Source organism: Mastomys coucha, unplaced genomic scaffold, assembly GCF_008632895.1.
Source record: "Mastomys coucha isolate ucsf_1 unplaced genomic scaffold, UCSF_Mcou_1 pScaffold18, whole genome shotgun sequence".
Lineage (NCBI taxonomy): Eukaryota > Metazoa > Chordata > Mammalia > Rodentia > Muridae > Mastomys > Mastomys coucha.
In genome coordinates this window covers 69,214,953-69,240,252 of record NW_022196900.1, presented here as the reverse complement: position 1 = coordinate 69,240,252, position 25,300 = coordinate 69,214,953, and the positions used below count along the sequence as shown (strand labels likewise).

Genomic DNA, 25,300 nt, shown 5'->3' with positions numbered 1-25,300 from the left:
GTTAGAGTAACATCATCAGTTAGGCTTCAGCCAGGCATGAACCACCAAGGAGTTCGGAATTAAGGGTAAGCCACTGTGAATATGACTAATTACTGAGATGGAAATACAGATGAAGACAACCTACTGATGATAAGTGCTTTAAGTCAACTAACTCTTGCCTAAGATTAAGTAATGTGGAAAACTATCGCTTGAGTATTAAGGCTAACAAGTACCTGTCATCCTAACAGCGGAAGTTTGCAGAAACTTGAAATAACAAACCTGGGGCAGAAGTTCAAAAGCTGATATCCACAGGTAATAGAATTATGTCTATAAACACTTGTATTAACTGTGTATACAAAATTTGATGCAATGCTGTATGTGTTACATGCAAACTGTGTAATCTAGGCATTATCAGAACTTCCTAGTTGAAGTAGTTACTTTCAACACTCTGTTTTTAGAAATAATGTACAATACCTGATTTACTATTTTGTGTAAAATATTTTGTAAGAATTTAAATAAGCAATTTATTTTTAAAAATAATTATAAGTCCCAGAATATCGAGCTGGCACTATCCTAGACAAACTCAATGTTTGATTTTAGGTTTTTTACTACTTGGTATTGTATACCAGTGTTGCCTTTCAGGCGCTTCTAATGAGAAGAGATACCTATTAATCTCTACAGATTTCTGGTTAATATTGTGCTTTACAGACGACACAACTGTGATGTGATCTTCCTTAACGAAGCACCTTCAGGCTAGAAGGCACTCAAAGTGGAGGTCTTTCATGGCACTCTTCTCATGAACCAAACAGATATCCAAAGAGATTTAACAGAAGCAAGAAAAACTAATACTTATTGTGCTAGTGCTTTATACTGCCTTATTAGGATAATTCAGATAGTGCTCAAATGATATGCACAGTTAATACCAGTGTCCACAGATATAATTCTATTTGAATTTTTGTCCTTGGGTTTGTTATGTTATTTCAAGTTTCTGCAAACTTCCGCTGTTAGGATGAAAGGTTCTTGTGGCCCCAGTATATAACTCAACATATGGCCAGTCCGATAATCTCTTCCTATAGATGTTTACTTTTATTAATGCAACTACCACTGTAGGAGGTTCAATGCACTCACAGAATGGCCCCGTTTGAATGTCCAATTGCTTTTGGGATATCAGAGATTTGGTAAAAGCTGAGAAAATAAATCCAGGAACCACTAGATGAATTCATCTAGGTTGGGAGTCAAGCCCTTTGCCAGATAGCCCAGGCGCACACAAGCACAGGGCATGGTCTTCTGGGGCCAGTAGAAAACTGTTAAGTTAGGGCATTTTTGTAGTTATTATTGTTCATTTTGTAATGGAAAGCAAGGCTTTATTTTTAATATACCTATTAGTGGCTTCAGGGGAAGAGGATACAATTAGAAACACAACAGCAAGTCTAATTTTCTTACCATTACTCAAGGTCGTGCACTTTTACCATTTTTTTTAAAACACGCCTACAAGAGATTATTTACTTATTACCAATATAGTACTTGCTTCTTTGCACTGTGCAAAGTAATGAGATTATAGACACAACACCCCAGGGGTATGACAATCTAGCAGGGAAACACTATACAACAGAATAAGTACTCTTTTTTTTTTTTTTTTTTTTTTTTTTTTTTTTGGTTTTTCGAGACAGGGTTTCTCTGTATAGCCCTGGCTGTCCTGGAGCTCACTCTGTAGACCAGGCTGGCCTCGAACTCAGAAATCCACCTGCCTCTGCCTCCCAAGTGCTGGGATTAAAGGCGTGCGCCACCACGCCCGGCTTCAGAATAAGTACTCTTGAAGTTAGTCATCTTAGAAATATTATGGGGACATATAGAAAGTGCAGTAACACAGAGTGAAGTAACAGGAATTGGCTGGGAGCTGCGAGACTTCTGAAGGTTGACATCTATTCTTAAATTTTAAATAATTATTCTTCCAGAGCTAAGTATTAACTCACTAAGAATACACTATAATAAAAAAAATTTTTTTTTAAATTGTATTAGCTGACTCCATGATATTTTTCTGTTGTTACACATCCAAAGAGACAATAGATCTCTGCTCTGCTGACTAGGAATATGCCAATACTGAATTAAATCACTATTAAAAACTTCTTTCGATCTCTCTATCCCAGATGGGTGAAGTTAATTCTCAGCCTGGTTCAGATCATACATATATCAGCTGGTAGCTCCGCCTCTGCCTATAATTATCTTAGCCACTGACTCCACTCCAAACACTCAGTTATGATGCTTTAAATAGCAGCATACTTTTCTACATCTGCAGAAATGCTAATATGCACATCTTTGAATAGAATGAGTATTATTTGGCATTTTATTTTCTCTCTCTCTATATTATCTCTTTCAAGTCATTCTGAGACCTTCTGAAGTACAGGAATTCACAATGAACCTTACTTCTGAACACTCTGGACACACTTTACAGATTACTTTGTTGACCCTGCTTACTATCACTGAGGGCTACTATTGTATGCTGTTTAGCATTTCATTCTCAGCTTCTCAGCATCAATTCTGATTCACATTAAACACTCAGAAAGTATGTACTCAGTGATTAAACACTGAGGAATACAGATATTTTCTCAAGGTAGTTTTTTTTAGGGGATGAGGCAAGGGCTCAGTGGTTAAGATCAAGTGTTGCTCTTACAGAGGACCCAAGTTTCATTCCCAACACCCAAATTGTGGTTTCACAACCATTATCCCTAACTCCATTTCCAGGGGATCCAATCACCTCTTCCGACTTCCATGACTGCCAGGCACGGCACTGGTGCAAACATATGTAGGCAAAATGTTGAAGCACATAAAATAAGTTTAGTAAAAGAATTTTTACATTTCTTTCGAAATGGTTTATAGAATTTCCTTGTTTAGTAACATCTGGACTTGTCTAATTCTTTCACTTATACATGTATCTTATATTTCTATCAAGAATTCTAGTCAAATGGACAGGTAGGAAAGTATATCTTTTAGCACCTCTGAAGACTACCAAGGACTCTCTATTTCTGTAAAATGAAAGGCTCTAAAAATCCAACTATACTACAACCAATAAGACTACAGACCTTTCCAACTAAGAAAGCACATTTAAATAAGAAACCTTGAAATTATAAGCAACATTTTCAGGTGGAATTAGATACATGTGTTTATTTCCTAGGTGCTTAATAAAAACAAGCTTCTCTAGGAGATCACATTTAGTAAGGGAGAAGATGCTACTCAATGCTACTAAAGTTTGGGATCTCAGTTTAGATTTAGAATGTTCCATATTCAATACAGACTTCATTGTAATTTATTTTGTACTGACAGATTGTTCTACCTAGATAGTTATTTGCATCACTTTAGATGTTAGAAATTCAAATAAACACAAAACAACTTATTGTTTAACAATCCATTCCTCAACAAGGCATGGTGGTATGAACTTAAAAACAAAGCACCCAAAAGGCAGATAATAGTCTTAGTTATATGATGAGGTTCTGTCTCAAAATAATATTTACAAAATAAAAAACCATTAAAAATTGTTAGACAAATCAGGAAATTAATTTATATTAGTGTGACTCTCACTCATATCTATAAAAAACCCAAAGCACCCACTTGGTTCAGTATCTTTCACTCATCATCTATATAGATATAATGTTCATAGCAAATTGTGACTGGAGGACTGACATTTCTTTTTTTTAAATTATTTTTATTATTTTTATTGATTATTTTATTTATTTACATTTCAAATGTTTTCCCCCTTCCCGGTTTCCCCTCTGCAACCCCCATCCCTTCCCCCCACCCCCCTGCTTCTATGAGGGTGCTCCCCCCAACCCACTCCCAGCGCACCACCCTGACATTCCCCTACGCTGGGGCACTGAGCCTCCTCCATTGGACCAAGGGCCTCCCCTCCCACTGATGGCAGAGAAGGCCATCCTCTGCTACATATGCAGCTGGAGCCATGAGTCCCTCCATGTGTACTCTTCGGTTGGTGGTTCATTCCCTGGGAGCTCTGTGGGTCTGGCTAGTTGACATTGTTCTTCCTATGGGCTTGCAAACCCCTTTAGCTCCTTCCAGAGGACTGACATTCCTATGGACTTAATTATAATATTTCTTAAGTAAGAATAGTATTTGATCAGCATGTTCATTCTCATCTTGGACATTAATATCCAGAGGTATAACATTAGATATAGTCGCATAAAGCTATCAAGGAACCATCTAAACAGTTCAGATGTAGGATTATCTACATTTATATGATTGTTTAGCTGCGACAGCCTGAAGAACTATCAAGAATTTATTTCCAGAGAGCTGGTGAGATGGCTCACTGGGTAAGAGCAGCGACTGCTCTTCCGAAGGTCCTGAGTTCAAATCCCAGCAACTACATGGTGGCTCACAACCACCAGTAATGAGATCTGACGCCCTCTTCTAGTGTATCTGAAGACAGCTACAGTGTACTTATTTATCATAATAAACAGATCTTTGGGCCTGAGCAAACAAATCAGAGTAAGCAGGCTTGACCAGAGTGAGCAGAGGTCCTAAAAAAGTTGAAGGCTCACAACTATCTGTACAGCTACAGTGTGTACTCATATGCATAAAATAAATAAATAAATCTTAAAAAATAATTTATTTCCAAATATTCTATATCTATTATAAAGAAATCACAGTGTAAGGCTAGCCATAGTTGGCAGCATGCTTGCAGAGTGTATTTGAAACTCTGGGTTCAACCCCCAACACCACAAAACTGAGCTTGAGGTCAGCTTGGGCTACCTGAGGTAGGAGGCAGGAAAGCAGGAAGATAGGAAGGCAGGAAGGAAGATGGACAGATGACAGGCAGATATTAAATCCTAGTTAGAAGGAAACATAGTATGAATCTTTTGATTGAGGGGGGGGAATCTCTATCTTTGTAAATGTAAATTTCCTAATTCAGTAATCTAGTAATATACAACTGATGCTCTAACCCCTTTAAGGATATAGCTCACTGGTCAATAAATATTAATACATGCAATATTTTACTGAATTGAGAATGACAATTGAAAAGTGAAAGTGAAAAGAATCAAATGAATAATGCAATCATTTTTCCTGATAAACATCTGGATATATGTGATATAAAATATTCTCAGAAGGATCATGCAGCAGGAAATCCAATTAAACAATTTTCTTTAAATGAATCTATGATAGGTAATATGAAATCTGTGGCAATAAATCAACCTAATTATCTTACAGTTTTATAGATCAAAGGAAATCCGCTTTTGCCATTTGGAGGATAAGTTATTTTAATGAACTTTTATCTTGTATTTTTAAAATATGCATTTTCCAATTTGCCTTAATAATAATGATGGGACTGTTCATCAAAAATAGTTACAGCAGTCTATCTGCTACTTTCATGGAAAGAAACGGAACACAATAATCATCTTAAATTATACAGATAGTTTCCACTGTCTTTCACTGTAATGCCCCATTTGTAGTTTCTATCAATGTTCCTTAAACTGAATTTCCAGATGTTTCTTTTAGTCTTTAGTATCATTTCTTACTTTTAAGACAAGAAAGGATACCATATTTCTTAAAATGTGGATTGAAATTGCCTACCATACTTCTCAGTCCTGCAATTCACTGTGAAATAGTTAAACAATCTTTTTTTTTTTTTTAAAGTGTCATAAGGAGTTAATAGGACACAGCTGTACAGGCTCTTTCTAATAAGCAGCTTCTGTCGCTTTGGTCACCACAGGTGTCTCTGTAACCTGCAAACTCTTATTACTAGTGTATCAAAGTTGTGCTACTTAACAGACTTCTTTAGTAAAACATAACAAAGCAATTACATGGCTGTTGATTGCTAGTCATAAAAAAAACCCTCAAACACTGTTTTTCAAAAGAATCTACACTGCTATTTTTTGTCATTGTAAAATAAAAGGAACTAAGGAATTAAATAGAGGATAGAACAAAATGACAGCAGGTAGCCAGCTGAACTTAGCCACTACAGATGGTTCAGAAATAGTGTTTCCTTCTCCACCGAGCTGTGGATAAAAGAAAAGGAGAGTCCTGACTGCTAGTGAATGGCAAAAGATTTAGCCAAGTCCTTGGTCTACATATTTTGCCTCGTGAAAGACCGTCGATGCTGCATTTTTATCTGTTTTTGGCACTGCTTTTCATCACCTTTAACTGAGTGTGAATAATAACCTGATTTAATTTAAACAAATACAGGTGCTAAAGGTTCTTTATTTATGTATAACAGGGAACATTTCCAAGGCGGAACCAAGTCATCCTAGAAAATTTCCTAACCATTTGCTTAAAGAAATGAAGTTATTAGATGAAAAAATTGTTCCACCGTTCTTTTGCCTCATGGTTAAGGAAAGAATCGTTTCAGATCCAGATTATATAAAATTAACTCTGAATAATGATCCAAACTCCAGCCAGCCATAAGATAATAAAAAGACAAATCAAATGTTTTCTAATTGTTCTATAATTGCTTGTTAAGGAACTATGATAGGACTGCTTTGAAGTGAATTAATTTAATCTTCCTCCCTGTTTATAAGTCTGTGATTATGACTGTTAACACACCAAATGTAGCATGATGGGATGTTATGGCCACAGTGTAATTAAACACGATAAAAAATATTTCAGAAAAAATAATGTGAGAGGCAGATTACGAAGAATTATTTACCACAGATATTATGATCAGCAAACTAAGTTTTATGGTGACAACTAGAAAAAGGCTTTTTTTTTCCTCCTATGGAGAATATGGATGCCCTGCTGGCTGTGTGCAAAAGAATGTGTGCAATAAAGCGATTAGATCAATTAGCATATGCTAGAGTAAAGCTATTCCCAACTCCACTGGAGTAGTGCAGGATGTTCTGCCTTCTTCACTGAGGTTATTTAAAGAAAATCAAAAAACCCAAAAACTTATTACTAGAATTACTATTAGATTTGCTTTGCTTTTTTTATGAACATAATAACAACAGATTTTCTTTAAATAATCAACAACTTACTAGAAATGTACTCTGCCTGGGTGTGGAATAAAAGACAAAAATACTTTTTTCATGCTATTTTTTTAATTTAAGAAGGGTTTTATAAAATATATTTTCATATTTGTAATAACTGTGTTAGCTATAATAGATTTTATCTACTGAAGTGTACTGGAAAAGCGTGTGATGGTAAGGCTGGAGAACATTCATAATGATGATGGGAGAAGTCAAATGCAGGACTTTTTTTTTTAAATAGAAACCCAACTTACAACTTGTGAATAACAGTATTACCTTGCTCTGTTGGTGTCCTTTGTCAGATCCCAAGCCCAGGTTATAAAATTTTGACTCAGATAAGAAACAATGGATTCAGCACAAAGCATTTGTGAGCAGAACACGTTGGTTAGTACACTTTCATCATGGTGGAGGTAGATAGCAAGCAGCTTTCTCTGAAAAGAAGAGAAAAGACCAGTCAATTAAAATATCCACTAAAATAAGACTTCTAGAATCCAAGAAAGGCTCAATCAGTGTCTATGAACAGCAAAGACAATTTAAATGCTCCTCCCTAAAAGCACACCATATCTTCAGGGTTCCCAGAGCATCTACTACCCTCAATACATTTTATGTGCTTATACTCTAAAGAGGTTAGGATGCTCAAAAAGTTTTAGAGATCACAACCTTAGATTTCTATTAACATGTGCAAGCCTAATTTGAGAATTGCTACAGAACTGCACTTTACTTAAATAAAATATTTTTAACATTCTTCATATTTAATGCATACTATATTAACTCTAAACTATTCACAAAGACAGCAAAATCCCTCAAAAATATGTTCTACTTGGAAAAAGTTTAAAATGAACTTTTTAATTTTAATTCAACAGATAATTTATAAGTTCTTAACATGTGCCTCTATTAAAGAGTATGTAGCATTCAATTGCTACTTGAAAAAAACAAGAAAAAAAAAACATTTAGTCCATAAGAAATGACATCTGCTCTCAAGTGTCTTTTGTCATAGGGACAGTCCATAAAATTAAACAAGATAATTTGCAGTGTCTTAAGTGTTACAATGACAGCAAAGAAAGGATGGAAGTATTTGTTCATTCACTTTTTAGTGCTGAGTCTAAGAACAGTCACAGTTATCAGAAAAAAAGAAAGATAAAAATTTATGGCAGGGGATATATATAATAAGGAAGACATTCATAAGGATACAAACTTCTTTGTGAAATCCTATCAAAGAAAGACTTCAAAGAGGTGAGGGGATCTTTCTTTTCTTTTCTTTTCTTTTCTTTTCTTCCTTTTCATATGAAATAAGGGTGTAATGACAGTAAATGAAAACGTGCTGTGTGGGATTCTCAACAAAAGAAAGTGTCTAAACAGAAGGGTCAGGCTGGTGAAAGGCTAACAAAGTCTGATGCTTACAACAATACTGATTAAGAAATTAGATTAAAAAATAATACAAAAGTAATCATGAACATTCTTTCTTCAAAGCACAATTTTGTATCAGATGAGAATAACTAACATAGGCAGAAATAATTTTGTAAAATAATCTATTATAATCAGGATACACTTACTTTTGCAATTATTATTTACATAAATCTCCAGAGTGTATCTGTAAAGCACGTAGTCATAACCTCATTAGCATATGAGGAAACTCAAGTTTAGAAATGACTTATTCCATCTTCCAGTGAGTCAGTAAGAAATTCAGCTAGAACTGGAACCTAGATTGTCTGAATCCAGGTCTAGTACTCTTTCTGTTACTAGAATAGTCACATGGGAATTGGACACACTCTGTAATCAAGAGGTATGTGGAGTACTTGTGTAAAACAGAGATGGCAGAATTCACATGACACAGTGAGCAGGGCCTCAGGGACAGCATGTAACTGGAATAAGGATAGGATGCCTGGCTATAAATAGCTCAGCTGATCCCACCATGATTCTAGGTGTTAATTCGTTTATTCTTTCTTTCAATAAGCATTTGTTGAAATTCCCATTGTGTCAGACCCAGCAGGACACATAGTCAATAAAATGATGAACAGAACAGACTAAGGAATTCTTCACCTTTGTTAAGGACTACAGATAACAGTAACTGGCCTTCTAGAAAGTTTGTAATCAGGCACATTGTTGGAGAGATACTTATCTGGCAAATTCCACTCATCCTTAAAGGCTCAAGGCAAATGCTTCTATGAACTCCCCTTAATTCCCTCAGTCAGAGTTAAGAGCTTCCTTTTCTGGCTGGCTTCTAGCTCTCCCCATTAGTACTATAATTGTTTAAAAGTTTCTCCTCTAGACAAAGTTTCTCTAAAGAGCCAGTCCTGGATCTAGCAGTTTTCTTTGGCTCTTTCAACTAGCATAGGTTACATAGCCTGTTACAGCAAATACACCCTAATACTGATCTTAACCACAGCCCCCTGGCAAAAAAGACACCAAATGTCAGAGATAAATACTAAATCTGTTTTTTATTAAGTGAATCAAGAATCTCTGGCTTCAGAGAAAGAAACTCCAACCTGGCTGCACTAACAAATTCAGGGCTTTTCTTTTTAGCTTTCTAGCTGAGTCGACAGAGGGATGTCAACTTCTAATTCATCTAGATCGTATCTCAGCAACTACATATAATGAGTGGGAACAAGAGAGCTGTCCATTTTTAAATCAGCAGATTTTTAATCAAACAATAGCAATAGCTAAATCGTTAAAATGCTTACTTCTCCCAAGAACACTGCAAAGGAACATTTAGACTTTGGGAAAGAGATTAGTGATTTGCATTGCTATCTCACTGATTTAATTTAAATGATCTCCCAAACCAAACACATATGTGCCCAAGAGGTTACTAAGACACCCAACATGCAGAGTTCCCTATAAGTGCAGCTGATAGTGTTGACTGAAACTAAACTTGGAAATCCAGGGTGCTAATGCACAATATCAAGCAATAAAAAAAGCATCTCTTTGGCAATATTTAATTTTAAAAAGAAGAAAGAGGCAGGCGGAGACCAGGCACTGTCTGTTTTGGAGGATCAGGGATTCTGCATTTCAAAGCATGGGTCCCTGCAATATCCAGGTTACTGTGCTAGAATCTCGACTATTATATCGCGTTTGTGAGAGGGAGGGCAAAGATGTGTTTACTCAGTGATTAGGCCCTTAGAATAAGCCTCTAGCTCCTAGAGAGACAGCTCACCACTTATTCATTTGGGCCAATTCACAAAGCCTAGGAAGATTAAACATCCATGCTGAGAAGACAAGCGAATGCAGACGGTGAAAAAGAAATAAAAATTCTTTAAAAACTCTGAGATGACTTCATTATTTTTCCACAAGGAAACTTTAGGAAAGTGTTTAGTTAGAGAAAAACCCACATTGACCTCTCTGTAAACCCTTAATCTTGCCTTTGTGGAGGCAATGCTTTGTGGAAAGCGCCTGGCTCCCTGTGCTCCTCTTTTCACTGGAAGCTGGGAGAGAAAGGCTCTGGAGAAACAGTTTTCCTTCCAGGGACACAAACCCTGACACTGTTAAACACAAGATGCCAGGAAAACACACGTAAACTTCTCACTTAAGTCCTAAGTGGAATGGGAGAAAGATGGTAAAAAGAGTACCCAGAGCAGTGTTCACAGAGGAAACTGAATATTCTTAGGCTTGCTTTTCTTACATGGTAAATTTCCAATACAAGTAGTTTTTTTCCTTGTTTTACAATGACAGTAAATAAGCAGAACATACTCTTAACTTGGGATATAAAAATCAGATTAAATTATAGGCAAAGAACATCCTGGTCAAATCCAGCTCTGTCACCTACTGCCCGTGAGGGAAGACAAAATACTTACTTACTGTACTGAGCCTATAACAACTACTATATATAAAAGTTCTATTAAGATAAAGATTCCTAGAAAAATGATAGCCATGAAAATAGTCCATAGTTTAAGCAGCTCTCTGAATTTTTCCTTCTGGCAACAGAGACTGGGATGGTAATTGTGCCTTCAGTGTATTAAGCACCATCAAATCTAGAAGCTATGGTATTAGGCTGATACTCAGAAATGGCACAGCTGACAGTAACCAATGTGAATTGACTTTCGGCTACACTGACTACCAAATTTTAACACATAATGTCACAAAACTATAGAACATTAGAATGGAAAGAAAAAGTTGGTAATGTGGTTCAGATGATAGATTGATTGCTTCCCATGTCTGATGCCCTGAGTTCAATCCTGACCACTGCATATACCAAGTATAGTTGTCTATAACCCAAGCACTTAGGAACAGAGGCAATTGGATCAGGAGTCACAAGTCAAGATGATCCTTAACCACATATCAAGTGCAAGGCCAGCCTGTGTTGTATGAGACCCTGAAGAGAAGGAAGGAAGGAAGGAAGGAAGGAAGGAAGGGAGGGGAGAAGGGGAGGGGAGAAGAGGGAAGGGGAGGGTAAAGAAAGGAAGGATGGGGTGAGGGAGGAAGGGAGAAGAGGGGAGGGAGCAGAGCGGAATATGCCAAAGTACTACTTGAAATGCTTGTTTTCAAGTACCATGGCATACATAATCTGTGTTCTTCCAGTGACTTTAATGTTGATATGACAGATAATTTGGAGAAATATTGGCTGATTTTTTTCCAGTATAAGAAGATTGAGTGTTAAATAATTTCCTTTATAGAACATGGTATGTGACTTTGTCCTCTTCCCACTGCTGAATTACTATTATTACTCTTGTAACCTGTTTTAAGTTGATGAGCAATTTATTGATACAAACACCTGGTAGAATAAAACATCTGCTTATATCTTCATTACACCAAATAATTTAATACTGCTACAATAATATCTAAAATAGAACACATATAAAAATTTTCTCAATTGTCTCCAAAATGTTCTTTTGCAGTTGCCTTATTTTAGTCCTTCACTTTTTAATTACTTAATTTATCTCATTACTTTGTGTGTGTGCTTACCAGGTGCATGTGAGCCACATCCTTTAATGTAGAGGATAGAGGACAACTCTTACAAGTCAGATCTCTCCATCCACCTTGTAGAGTTCAAGGGTTCAGTTCAGGCTACAAATAAAGCCCTATATACAAGTATCGACTGGGCCCTCTCCTCAGCCCCATTTTCTGATAGTCTGAGACAGTTTTATGTAGACCAGGTTGGCCTTGAACTTACTACACAGTGGGGGATCATACTGAAGTGCTGATTCTCCTGCCTGAGAACTTGGATTAAGAGTGTGTGTGCCACTATCCCAAGCCACAGTGGTATTCTTGTATGTGGCTACTCAACGGCCTCATCCTGTATCTAGTGTTAAATATATGGTAAAAGCAGAGGAAAGGCAGCAAGGAGTCAAACTGGATTCAAAGCTGCTACTTACCAGCTATGTGGATCTTAGAAAAATTACTTTTTCTTTTTTGAGTGTCATGTATCTCTAGAGAACCAAAATCCACTACTTTTTCCAACTGGTAATAGTAAGGCGATTTAATAAATCACTGTATTGTTGCTCTGACCAAATAGCTTGAGAAGAAGCAGTGCAAGGGATACAGGGTTTATTTGAGCTTACAGTTCTGGAAGACACATACAACTCACCATTGTAGCAAGACATAGCAAAAAACTCTCACTCACCACCTGGAAATGGATGAACATTCCTGTTCTGCTCAGTTTCTCCATTTTCTTCAGTCCAGGACCTTAGCCCATGGAATAGTGCCTCCCACAGATGAAGTGGGTCTCCCCCCTCAGTAATCTTGATCTAGACAATCCCTCAAAGGTATTCCTAGAGGCTAGTATCTTAGGTGATTCTAGACCGTGCCAAGTTCACAATATTAACCATCATAGGACAGAAACTAGCAAATCAATGGCTATGAGTACAATTGGGAAAAAAAAAATCAAAGAAAGAAGTTTGGCAAATATCAGTTCCAAATACTAGTTTGTAAGAATCCTCAGCTAGGTTGGATTTTTTTTGTTAAGATATTTATTGGATATTTATCATATGCTCGGTCTTCATCTGGGCACTAATGACACAAATGCAACCTGCTCGTGGCTTGAAAAGCCCTCCTAGAGCTTACATTTTTATTTATTATTATTTACATATTTTTAAATAAAGTATAATTATATCACTTTCTCCCTTCTCTTTCCTTACTTCAGCCCCTCCCAAACCTCTTCCCTCCGACTCTGACCATCAGCTAGATGATGATCTAGCTGACAGTGAATGGTGAAATCCCAACACTTGGGAGATGATAGGAGGAGGAGCAGGGTTAGGGCCAGCACCAACTATACATCAACACTTGGGAGATGACAGGAGGAGGAGCAGGGTTAGGGCCAGCACCAACTATACATCAAGGTTAAGGTCAACCCAAGTTACGTGACACCCTGTCACAGAAAGCCAAAGAATAAGCAAGCAAGCACATAAGATTTGAGAGTCACATGCACATTGGATTGCAAAAAACACTTCCTTGTTCAATTCTCAAAGATGATTTCAGAAACCAATAGTCAGGAACCAAACTGGGGAAGTTCCTAAAGGAAATAGCTGCCTTAGATGAGGAAATGCCAACATGATGCCTTTTTCTTCACAGCCCCTGAAGCAAATGTTAAAATAGCATTCGAAATGCTAACAAAAGATTTTGAGTTTCACACAGGGGAAGCAGTCATATGAAAGACAGAAAGTGGTGGAGGGGGTGAGGAGTGGGGAGGAAAACTAAAGCCAAATTTTCGTTATAAGCTGACAAATGTTTATTAGGTGTAGGTTTTCATCAGTTTCAATTGCTCACACTTAATACTCAGGCCCTGAATTACCTTGGCTTAAGGCCAACATGTGACTAAAGTATTTTAAATAAGGAAATTAGAGGCTCAAATGTCCGGCTCTTAACAACAAACTATAGAGGTGTAGGTATGTTTCAGGGAGCAAAAGAGGTTTGAGAAAGACGCATAGAGGAGAGGAAAGGAAATAGCCATTTCAGTACCAAGGCCTCAAGAAGAACCTCTTAAAAGAACTAGAGCTATAGCTCGGTGGTAGAGCATGAATGAGGCTGTATTTGATCTTGATACCACCCACAACCCACACTCATAGGCAGAATTTTTCTGATTCTGATAGCTTAAACATTATCTCTAAAAATACTGGCCTGTTAAATAGGTAGAATAATATGAATATGACTTATATGCTTTGAAAGGTAGTAGCATACTTCCCCTGCCTCTGCCACAAGGGTGGGAGGCAGGGTGAAGAGCTCATAGTCCATAGTTCACCAATTTCATTTATTTCCACATTCAAAGGAATGGGTAAACTACATCAGAGAAGAACTAAATTAACAATTAATTTCTCATTAAAATATATTAATAATGCATTCTTGCTAAAAATCAAAGGAATTACAATGATTTGTATGCAAATATATTCAGTAGACTTTAAACTACAACACATCAAGTACTGCTTGGCAGAGAAATTTCAAAGCTTAATATTGTGAATTACAAATACAAACTGAGTATAAGTACAGTAAACAGTAATAGCTTTTTTCAGTACAGAAAGGGTTAAGTCTGGAGCCTGCTATATGCTAAGTAAGTGCTCCATCACTGAGCTGTATCCCAAGGCCTCCCTCTCCTATCTCCCATTCATTTTGCTTTGTAAGACAGGGCTAAATGATGTAATTCAGTCTGGCCTTGAACTCATAAATTTCCTGTCCCTAGATATTAGGATTACAGGTCTGCACTGAGTGCCTGGGCTCACTCTAACTCTTCATCACATACTTAATATACATGGTAGAGACTGTCTGATAATACGTCCTAAATGTCTCCTTTTTTTTTAAGTGAAGAAATCTCTCATATTTGTTTGTTTGTATTGTTTTAAGGTAAATCAATGCCTAAGAAATGAAAACTATGTTTCCCTGTTAAGCACATGTGGCTCACTAACTTTGGGCCCTTTAAGCAGATATGTTAGCTGGAGTTCCTGTAGTCACTGTAAATGATGACATAACCTGAATCTTGGTAGCCAAAAAAAAAAAGAAACAATCAAGTTTCAGATTCTGTGATGTGTCATACTAGGGTCGACTTGGAGAAAGAAATAGAAATCTAGAGGTTATTTTGTTACTAATGTTCACCTTTCAGTTACAAACAACAATTTTTACCTACAAAACAAAGAAGGTTTAGTCAATGAGAAAAATGACAAGTCAATTAAACTATCATAAAATCCATGAAATTTGAAGACAAATTTAGGGATTAGTTCTTTGTCTAGCAGAAAGATTCTCAAAACTTGCTAGTGTGTGGTTTACACTTACAGGATAGGTTGGTAGTTTGTTTAGGAAGCTCAATTGTACAGCTAGTAGGTAAAAAAGGAGCCCATTTTCAAAAGGCCAGTAGGAACACAAAAGGAGGCAGCAATGAGATTGTTGTGTGGGGTGACTTTAGCATTTATTTTTTTATGCAATAAGTTAGGAAGAATTTCTGTTAGTAGCATGTAAAGCAGCCACTTTACCCAGAAAAGGCAGTCCTGTCCAACTTGGAATAATACAACAATGAAGTGTGCATCTACAGAAATGCTGCGGGTGCTGAGGTGACACCTGAGAGTCAGAAGATGAAGGCAATCATAGTAAGTGGCTTTACTGTACAATTTCTCTCTCCTTTAACATTACCCATCTACTTACTAATTACGCACAACTGTAATTTTGTAACATAAACAGTAACAATAGTAAGTCTTTATGTACTTTGCTGTTTTCACTTACTATATCTTGAATACTCTTCTAGCTTTCAATATCTATGAACTTGCTTTAGTTAGCATTTTACCATAGAAATATAACATATTTAGTTTTTATTGATGGGCATTTAAGATATTTCCATTTTTGAAATTTAGACAATGCTATAACAAACATTCTGTTTCTTTTTAAATCTACATTAGAATACTTTTGCTATTTTTAGAGGAGACCTAATTTCTATTTCTTGTATTTAAATATGTAAAGTATCTTTTCATATTTTACTGGTTATTTCTATAACATTTTCTGTAAAATGCTTTTTATTTATATTGCTTGCCTATACTACAGTTGTCTTTTTGTTACTTAATATTTTGATTTCTTCATAAGTGTACATTTCAGATTTCAGAGAAATCAGCAATTTGTGGCTATTATAAGATATGCATATGGAAAGAAACAAAAAAAAGGATGTGCTCTTTAGAATCAGAAAGTTTGTGAACTACAAGATACTATTACCGTGCCATGGATTGAAATAATTGTTGACACAGCTACATATATACACATCAGCTACATATATATACATATAGATTAGTTTCCTTGTATCCAATCTCTTTCTAATGTTTTCCATAAACTGCTACTATATCATACATTCTTATCTTTAGTTCTCACAATAATACACTCCTCTTCAAAATCTATCAAAAAGGAACCATTGACTAACAACAGTAACAGGAGCAAAAAATCTTTTGTTGGTGTTCATGGATTTCTATAACTTGTCTCCCTAAATGTCTGGTTTAGCCCTACTGGTCTCTTATGTGTATATGTGTACTAATTAAACTAGCCAACAGATCTTCACCAACATTCTATTCAGATAGCTTGTCCATTATTAAAGAAATGGACTCACAATACCAAGGTACATTCATTATCAGGGTAATTTTAGCTGCAATTTGGAAAAAATAAAGGACAGTATATACATTAGTTTCAAATCCAACTCTGCTTGATATTTTTAATGTTCACCTACTGAAAGCAAACTATATCCAATATGTTAAAATCACAATAAATTGAGAAAAGATTAAATATATCATAAAGCTAATGTTTTTTATTAAAGACTAACTTCAATAGTAGCATTATGATGATTAAAGTTTAAATTAGAATTAAATAAGAATTAATGACATTCTTAATGGTGATAAAGTAATGATTAGCAAACCATCTAATAATAAAACAGCATATTTTGTTGGTATGGCTGTGTTTGTATAAAACACATCAGCTTTTGTTTTTTTTTTTATTCTGCTATGTTTTTTAAGATTAAAGTCTCATGTATACAAATTTATTTCCAAATATATGTATCTTAGAAAAACCCCGAACTTGCAATCTTTCTTTCTCCACCTCGTGACAATTAGGATTAGAAATATGTACTACAGTACCAGGCCTTACGCCCCCTACCCAACTCAGAGATACTAAATCCTGGAGGAGTGTTGGATTTTGTCAAAGGAATTTTCTGCATCTAATGAGATAAGCATGTTTTTTGTTTTCTTTTGATTCCTTGTCTTTCAGTATGTTTATATGGCAGATTACAATTTTTGATTTTCCGATGTTGAACCACCTCTGCATCTCTGGGATGAAGCCTACTCTACCATGGTAGATGATCTTTGTGATGTGTTCATAGATTCAGTATTTTATTGGGTACTTTTCATAAATATTCATAAGGGAAATCTGTTATTATTTCTTTGTTGGTCCTTTGTGTGGTTTGTATATCAGAGGAACTGTGGCCTCATAAAATGAACTTGGCAATGTTTGTTCAGATTCTACTTTGTGAAATAGTTTAAGGAGTATGGGCATTTTGAGTCTTCTGTGAAAGTCCTGGAGAATTACTACACTAAAAACTATCTGGCCCTGTGATTATTTTTAGTTGGTAGACTTTTCAATGCTACTTCTATTTCACTCAGGGATACAGGTCTGTTTCAATTGTTTTTCTGATATTGATTTAACTTTGTAAGTGCAAGTTTTTAAAATACCTCCATGACTCTCTGGATGTCCTTCCTGACTGTTATGTCCCCCTTTCATTGCTAATAATGTTCGTTTGAATATTCTCTACCTTTTAGTTAATCTGGATAAGGTTTTTGTCAATTTTATTGGCTTGATCAAAACAACCAACTCTGTTTCCTTTGTAATTGCAATCATTGGTAATTGTTTGGTTTCTATTTTATTGATTTCAGCCCTAAGTTTAATTATTTCTTCCTCTCTATTCCTCTTGCATGTGATTTCTTCTAGAAAAGAAGCTTTTCTAGAGCTTTCAGGTAGGCTATTAATTTGCTAGTATGAGGACCCTCCCAACCACCATTTTTTATGTAGCACTTAAATCTATGAACTTGCCTTTTACAACTGCCATCATCATGGCCTGGAAGCCAATGTGTAGGCTCAAGCTAGCCTTGGGCTCAGATCTGCCTGTCTCTGTCTTTGCCTTTGGAGTGCTGAAATTAAAGGTATGTGCTAACATGCCTGGCATGCAACACTTTTTAGGTGCACTGTGTATACTTTTACTTATAAATATGCACACACATATGTATATAGAAGATAGGGTTGGTGTCTTCAATACTGGGGGTATCAATATTGGTGTCTTCTTCAATTATTCCACCTTAATTTCTAGAACAGTGTCTTTCACTTAGCCTGGAAGGAAGGTTGGATAATGAGCTCCAGGGATCCACCTGTTATCATGTCCTCAGTACTGGGACAACAGCCTGGTTTTAATGTGAGTGCTTGAAATGTGAATCAGGTCCTCATGCTTTACCAGCAACAAAGTTGTCAACTGAAAATCTTTTCAGTCCTGATAAAGGTTTATAGGTTTTTAACCATCTCTTTATAAAAGAAATCATATTAAATATTTGTTATTTCCAGATTCACAACTAAATGGTAACTTTTATTTCTTTTTTTGTTTAAATTCCCTTTTAAAAGTTTTTTTTTATATTGGATATTTTTTTTATTTACATTTCAAATGTTATCAACTTTCCCAGATTCCAACCCATGGAAACCCACTATGCCATCCCCCTCCGCCTACCCCGCCATCCCTGTGAGGTGAGATTGCAGGGTTGTTTTTATTTACATATCCCTGATGACTAACGATGTTGAACATTTCTTTAAGTGCTTCTCAGCCATTCAATATTCCTCAGTTGAAAATTTTTTGATTAACTATGTACCCCATTTATTAATAGGGTTATTTGACTCTCTGAAATCTAACTTCTTGAGTTTTTGTATATATAGGATATTAGCCCTCTATCAGATGTAGGATTTGTAAAGATCTTTTCCCAATCTGTTTTGTCCTATTGACAGTGTCCTTTGCCTTACAGAAGTTTTGCAATTTTATGAGGACTCATTTGTCAATTCTTAGAGCATGAGCCACTGGCACTCTGTTCAGGAAATTTTACCCTGTGCCCATGTGATCAAGGCTCTTCCCCACTTTCTCCTCTATTAGTTTCAGTGTATCTGGTTTTATGTGGAGATCCTTGTTCCACTTGGACTTGAACTTTGTACAAGGAGATAGCAATGGATCGATTTGCATTCTTCTACATGCTAATCGCCAGTTGAACCAGCACCATTTGTTGAAAATGCTGTCATTTTTCCAGTGGATGGTTTTTGCTCCTTTGTCAAAGATCAAGTGACAAAATGCGTGTGGGTTCATTTCTGGGTCTTCAATTCTATTTCATTGATCTACCTGCCTGTCAGGGCACAAATACCACGCAGATTTTATCACAATTGCTCTGTAGTACAGCTTGAGGTCAGGGATGGTGATTCCAATAGAAGTTCTCTTATTGTTGAGAACTTCTTGAGAAACAAGTTTCTGCACCAGGCAGCGGTGGCACATGCCTTTAATCCCAACACTTGGGAGGCAGAGGCAGAGGCAGAGGCAGGCGGATTTCTAGTTCGAGGCCAGCCTGGTCTACAGAGTGAGTTCCAGGACAGCCAAGGCTACACAGAGAAACCCTGATGGGGACTGCATTGAATCTGTAGATTGCTTCCAGAAAAATGGCCATTTTTACTATATTAATCCTGCCAATCCATGAGCATAAGAGACCTTTCCATCTTGTGAGATCTTCTTTGATTTCTTTCATCAGAGACTTGAAGTTCTTGCCATATAGATCTTCCACTCGCTTAGTTAGAGTCACATCAAGGTATTTTATATTATTTGTGACTATCATGAAGGGTGTCGTTTCCCTAATTTCTTTCTCCACCTGTTTATCAGGAAGGCTACTGATTTGTTTGAGTTAATTTTATATACTGCCACTTTGCTGAAGTTGTTTATCAGCTGAAGGAATTCTCTGGTGGAATTTTTGGGGTCACTTAAGTATACTATCATATCATCTGCCAATAATGATGATTTTACTACTTCCTTTCCAATTTGTATCCCTTTGACCTCCTTTTGTTGTCTAATTGCTCTGGCTAGGACTTCGAGTACCATACTGAATAGGTAGGAAGAGAGTGGGCAACCTGGTCTAGTTCCTGATTTTAGTGGGATAGGCTCAAAGTTTCTCTCCATTTAGTTTGATGTTGGCTACTGGACTGCTGTAAATTACTTTTACTAAGTTTAGGTATGGCCTTTGAATTCCTGATTTTTCCAAAACTTTTATCATGAAGGGGTGTTGAATTTTTGTCAAATGCTTTCTCAGCATCTAATGAAATGATTATGTGGTTTTTATTCTTTGAATTTGTTTATACATTCGATTGTGTTGATGGATTTCCGTATATTGAACTATCCCTGCATCCCAGGAGGAAGCCTACTTGATCATCGTGAATGATCATTTTGATGTGTTTTTCGATTCAGTTTGCAAGAATTTTATTGAATATTCTTGCATTAATATTCATAAGGGATACTGGTCTGAAATTCTCTTTGTCTGTTGGGTCTTTGTGTGGTTTAGGTATAAGCATAATTGCGGCTTCATAGAACAAATTGGGTAGTGTTCCTTTTGTTTCTATTTTATGGACTACTTAGAAGAGTATGATAGAATTTTTTTGAAGGTGTGATAGAATTCTGCAACTAAAACTATCTGGTCCTCAATGGAGCTGAGGGGTTTGCAGCCCCTTAGGATGAACAACAATATGAACTAACTAGTACCCTCAGAACTCCCAGAGTCTCAACCACCAACCAAGGTCTGCACATGGTGGGACAGATTGTTCTGGCAGCACGTGTATAGTGGAGGATTGCAAATTCGATCATCAATGGGAGGAGAGGACTTCGGCCCTGTGAAGGTTCTGTGCCCCAGAGTGGGGGAATAAGCCAGAGCCAATAAGCAGGAGAGGGTGGGGTGGCAGGCATGGGGAGTGGGGAGGCAGCTGGGGTTTGTTTTTGTTGTTTTTGTTTGTTTCTTTTTTTTTTTAGAGGGGAAACTGGGAAGGGAGAAATTTACATGTAAATAAAGAAAATATCTAATAAAAATTTAAAAAAAAAAAACAAAAAAACAAAAAACAAAAAAAACCTATCTGGTCCTGGGCTTATTTTGGTTGGGAGACTATTAATGTCTGCTTCTATTTCTTTAGAGGTTATGGGACTGTTTAGATGGTTTATCTAATCCTGATTTAACTTTGGTACCTGGTATTGTCTAGAAAATTGTCCATTTCATCCAGATTTTCCAATTTTGTTGAGTACAGGTTTTTATAATAGGTCTGATGATTTTTTTAAATTTTTTTTGGTTTCTCTTGTTAGGTCTAACTTTTCATTTCTCATTTTGTTAATTTGGATACAGTCTCTATGCCCTCTGGTTAGTGTGGCTAACGGTTTATCTATATAGTTGATTTTCTCAGAGAACCAGCTCCTGGTTTTGTTGATTCTTTGTATAGTTCTTTTTGTTTTTACTTGGTTGATTTCAGCCTTGAGCTTGATTATTTCCTGCAGTCTACTCCTCTTGGGTGTATTTGCTTCTTTTTGTTCTAGAGCTTTCAGATGTGCTGTCAAGGTGCTAGTGTAAGCTCTCTCCAGTTTCTTTTTGGAGGCACTCTGAGCTATGAGTTTTCCTCTTAGCACTGCTTTCATTAAGTCCCATAAGTTTGGGTATGTTGTGCCTTCATGTTGTGCTTGAAATTCTGACAGGTCTGCCTTTATATATTACTTGACCTTTTTCGCTTGCTGCTTTTAATATTCTTTGTTTTATGCATTTGGTGTTTTGACTATCATGTGACTGGAGGAATTTCTTTTCTGGTCTAGTCTACTCGGAGTTCTGTAGGCTTCTTGTATATTCATGGACATCTCTTTCTTTAGGTTAGGGAAGTTTTCTTCTATAATTTTGTTGAAGATATTTATTGGCCTTTTAAGTTGGGATCTCTTCTATACCTAATATCCTTAGGTTTGGTCTTCTCATTGCGTCCTGGATTTCCTGGATGTTTTGGGATAGGAGCTTTTTGCATTTTCTTTGACTGTTGTGTGAATGTTTTCTATGGTATCTTCTGCACCTAAGATTATCTCTTATATCTTTTGTATTCTGTTGATGAATCTTGCATCTATGACTCCTGATCTCTTTCCTAGGTTTTCTTACTCTAGGGTTGTCTCTCTTTGTGATTTCTTTATTGTTTCTTTTTCCATTTTTAGATCCTGGATGGTTTTGTTCAATTCCTTCTCCTGTTTGGTTGTGTTTTCTTGTAATTCTTTAAGGGATTTTTTTGTTTGTTTGTTTCTTATTTAAAGGCTTCTCCCTGTTCAAATGTGTTCTCCTGTAGTTTTTTTAAGGGAGTTATTTATGTCCTTAAAGTCCTGTATCATCATAATGAGAAGTGATTTTAGATCTGAATCTTGCTTTTCCAGTGTGATGTTGTATCCAGGACTTGCTATGGTGGGAGAACTGGATAATGCCAAGTAACCTTGGTTTCTGTTGCTTATGTTATTATGCTTGCCTCTCACCATCTGGTCTGCTTATCTTTAGTGCTCCCTGCCCCCACTGTCTCTGACTGGAGCCTGTCCTGCCTGTGATCCTGGCTGTGTCAGAACACCTCAGAGTTCAGCTGTGATCCTGTGACTCTGGGATCCTGTGATCCTGAGATCCTGTGTGTGTCAGAGATTCTGGGAGTCAATCTGCCTCTGAGATCCTGGTGTGACTAAGCTCCTGAGATCCTGTGGTCATATGATCCTGGAGGTGTTAGAGGGCCTGGGAATCGAGCTTCCTCTGGGTGTTGTTGGAGTGGGTGCAGAGCTACTGCCCAAGGTCTGCTCAGGGCACAGGCTCAGACTAGAAGGACAACTCTGGCTGTCCTGGAACTCACTCTGTAGACCAGGCTGGCCTTGAACTCAGAAATCCACGTGCCTCTGCCTCCCAAGTGCTGGGATTAAAGGCATACGCCACCACTGCCTGGCTGAAATGTAACTTTTATTTCTAATGAAAATGCATCTATATCATTATTGTTGTATATACCAAACAGTACTTGTATGTTGAACAACATTTTTCTAAAACATATAAACAAGATAAGTGTGCAGAATGCTATCTTCACTGTCACTTAAAATTACTTTCTAAGACACTGCCCGGTCTTTAAGAAATTCAATAGAAATTTTAAAAATTCAGTAGAAAAAAAAATCAAAATAAGCAGACTAAGCATATTTTTCAAAGCAGAAAAAAGTCAGTTTCCTTGGCTTTTTCAATGATAGGATGTAAAAGTATCTACACTTTAGTTACACTAAAACTGTAACAACAGAGTTATACAGAATTAATTTTTTTTAAAGATACTAATCAATGATGGCATTTAGGTTCTTTTCAGACTTGGGCAGTAGAAATGGTAGCTTGTAGAGATTACCCAATTAAAAAAATAAATATACAGCACTTGGGAGGCAGAGGCAGGCGGGTTTCTGAGTTTGAGGCCACCCTCGTCTACAGAGTGAGTTCCAGGACAGCCAGGGCTATACAGAGAAACCCTGTCTCGAAAAACAAACAAACAAAAAAACAAACAAACAAAAAAGTAAAATAAATAAATGAATAAATACAATAAAATAGGATAAACAACACTGTTAATGGGAAATATTCAACTTGAGGTTGAGGTATTCACAAGGTTCTTGAAGCCCTGAAGTTACTTTCATGGATATTCCATAAAGTCAATGAGAAAATTAGTTTTGTTATTTTACATGGTCCAGGGTACTTATGGAAAGAATCCCAATTAATTCTCGTTACCATATAAAGTAAACACCACCACCATCTTCATTCTGCTGCCTGCCATTCATAAAGTTCAGAGGCAGGCTATAGGCTGTTATTTGGGGCACCAGAGCTCTTAAGTAAAAGTAGGGACCTGGGAACTGGTTTCCTTATATTTATAAAAAAAAGTTCCAGATGTGCTGTCAAATTTAAGGACTACAACAAGACTATTGATATCAAAGCCCACTCTCTTAGAGAGATGACTGGAAAAGAAATGATCCTTCACATGTGAGGTGAGCTCTGCTAGGGGGATTTTCTTGCTGTTGACTTTTCAGTTACTAAGAATCCTCAATCATTCTTCAGGGAACATTTTGTGGTATAGTGTAAGAAAACACATCAGAAGCAGCAGGAGGAGAGATAGGGAGTTATGGGGAGAATCATCTTCAAAAACTCCCAAGATAATTATGGAATGGTCAATAGGAAATCTTCGGAAAATATCATTAAGGACTGAGTCCACTGGTTTTCCCAGCTTTATTCCTGCAATGTATCTCTAACTAGCACTTTGGGTTTTGTCCCAATAATATCAAGCTGTTTATAAGTTTCTCATTTTATTTTGCATTGACATAACTTTAAAAATCTCCAATCCTAAAAAATATCGTTATTTTCCCATGGTCAGAGCTGGGTCTACACTTGTCTGCTGTCTCAGCAGAAGACAGGTGTAGACCCAAGTGTAGACAGTAGGATGATCTCAAGTTTGAGACTCACCTAGGTTACAGCCTGAGAACCCATCTCATCAAAATTCAGATTCAAAATTTAGTGAGATTCTAAAATTCTTCCCCAGGACCTCTCTATATGTAGATAAAATACCTGTTCTTATTGCTTTTAAGTTACGTTATACAATAGGGATCTGTGTATAATATCTTGTGTCACTGGATAACCTCTGAATTTGTCAGACTAAGGAAATCTCTGTATCCCAGACACTAAGTAGACGTGTGACAAATATTTATAACTTTTAACTGAATGATCATACTTCATAGTTAAAAGCAAGAAAGGTTATAAAGCTGATGAAGGTGTTATTAGAAGTCAGAAGAAATGTATGTATGTATGTATGTATGTATGTATGTATGTATCTATCTATCTATCTATCTATCTATCAAATCTATAACAAACTGGAACTGCTTTAGCCAGTACTGTAAAGTCCTCAAGAAAAGACAGAAAAAACTGTGAATACTCTCACCAACAAGGGCTCTCAAATCAAATCAGTTGGAAGCAGTTTTCATTAAGATGGATTGAATGTGGCATCGTGAGAAACACTTTATCAAATGTAGTGTTTTACTTAGTGATTAACTATATACCAGTTGATGAAGCTCCCTAAATCCTTTGTAATCCCACCACTCCAATAAACATTTAATGAGTACATAAGTTCAAAAAGCCTAGTAGAGGATTTAAACCTTCAATCTTGTTTTTATTTACTCTTGGAACTCAATTTCTCAATTCAAGTGAAGAAAGCTGGTGCTTGAGGCTCATCTGTTGCCCTGGTAAAATTAATGTGCCTCCTAAAGTTTAAATTAAACACGATATTTAAGATGAAAGAAATTTAGGCAAAGTGCCACAGTAACAGTCACACTTGCCTTAAAATGTCTGAACATTAGCAAATTTTTT

At 36.5% G+C, this 25,300-nt stretch overlaps 1 protein-coding gene across 1 annotated transcript in view; it reads right to left on the bottom strand.

The window, feature by feature from the left end:
- Faf1 (Fas associated factor 1) overlaps nucleotides 1-25,300 on the bottom strand; it is a 315,310-nt gene that overhangs the window by 96,904 nt on the left and 193,106 nt on the right. The window contains exon 15 of the mRNA XM_031378184.1: nucleotides 7,221-7,375. Coding sequence (XP_031234044.1) covers nucleotides 7,221-7,375 — 155 coding nt within the window. The remainder of the gene's footprint in view (nucleotides 1-7,220; nucleotides 7,376-25,300) is intronic.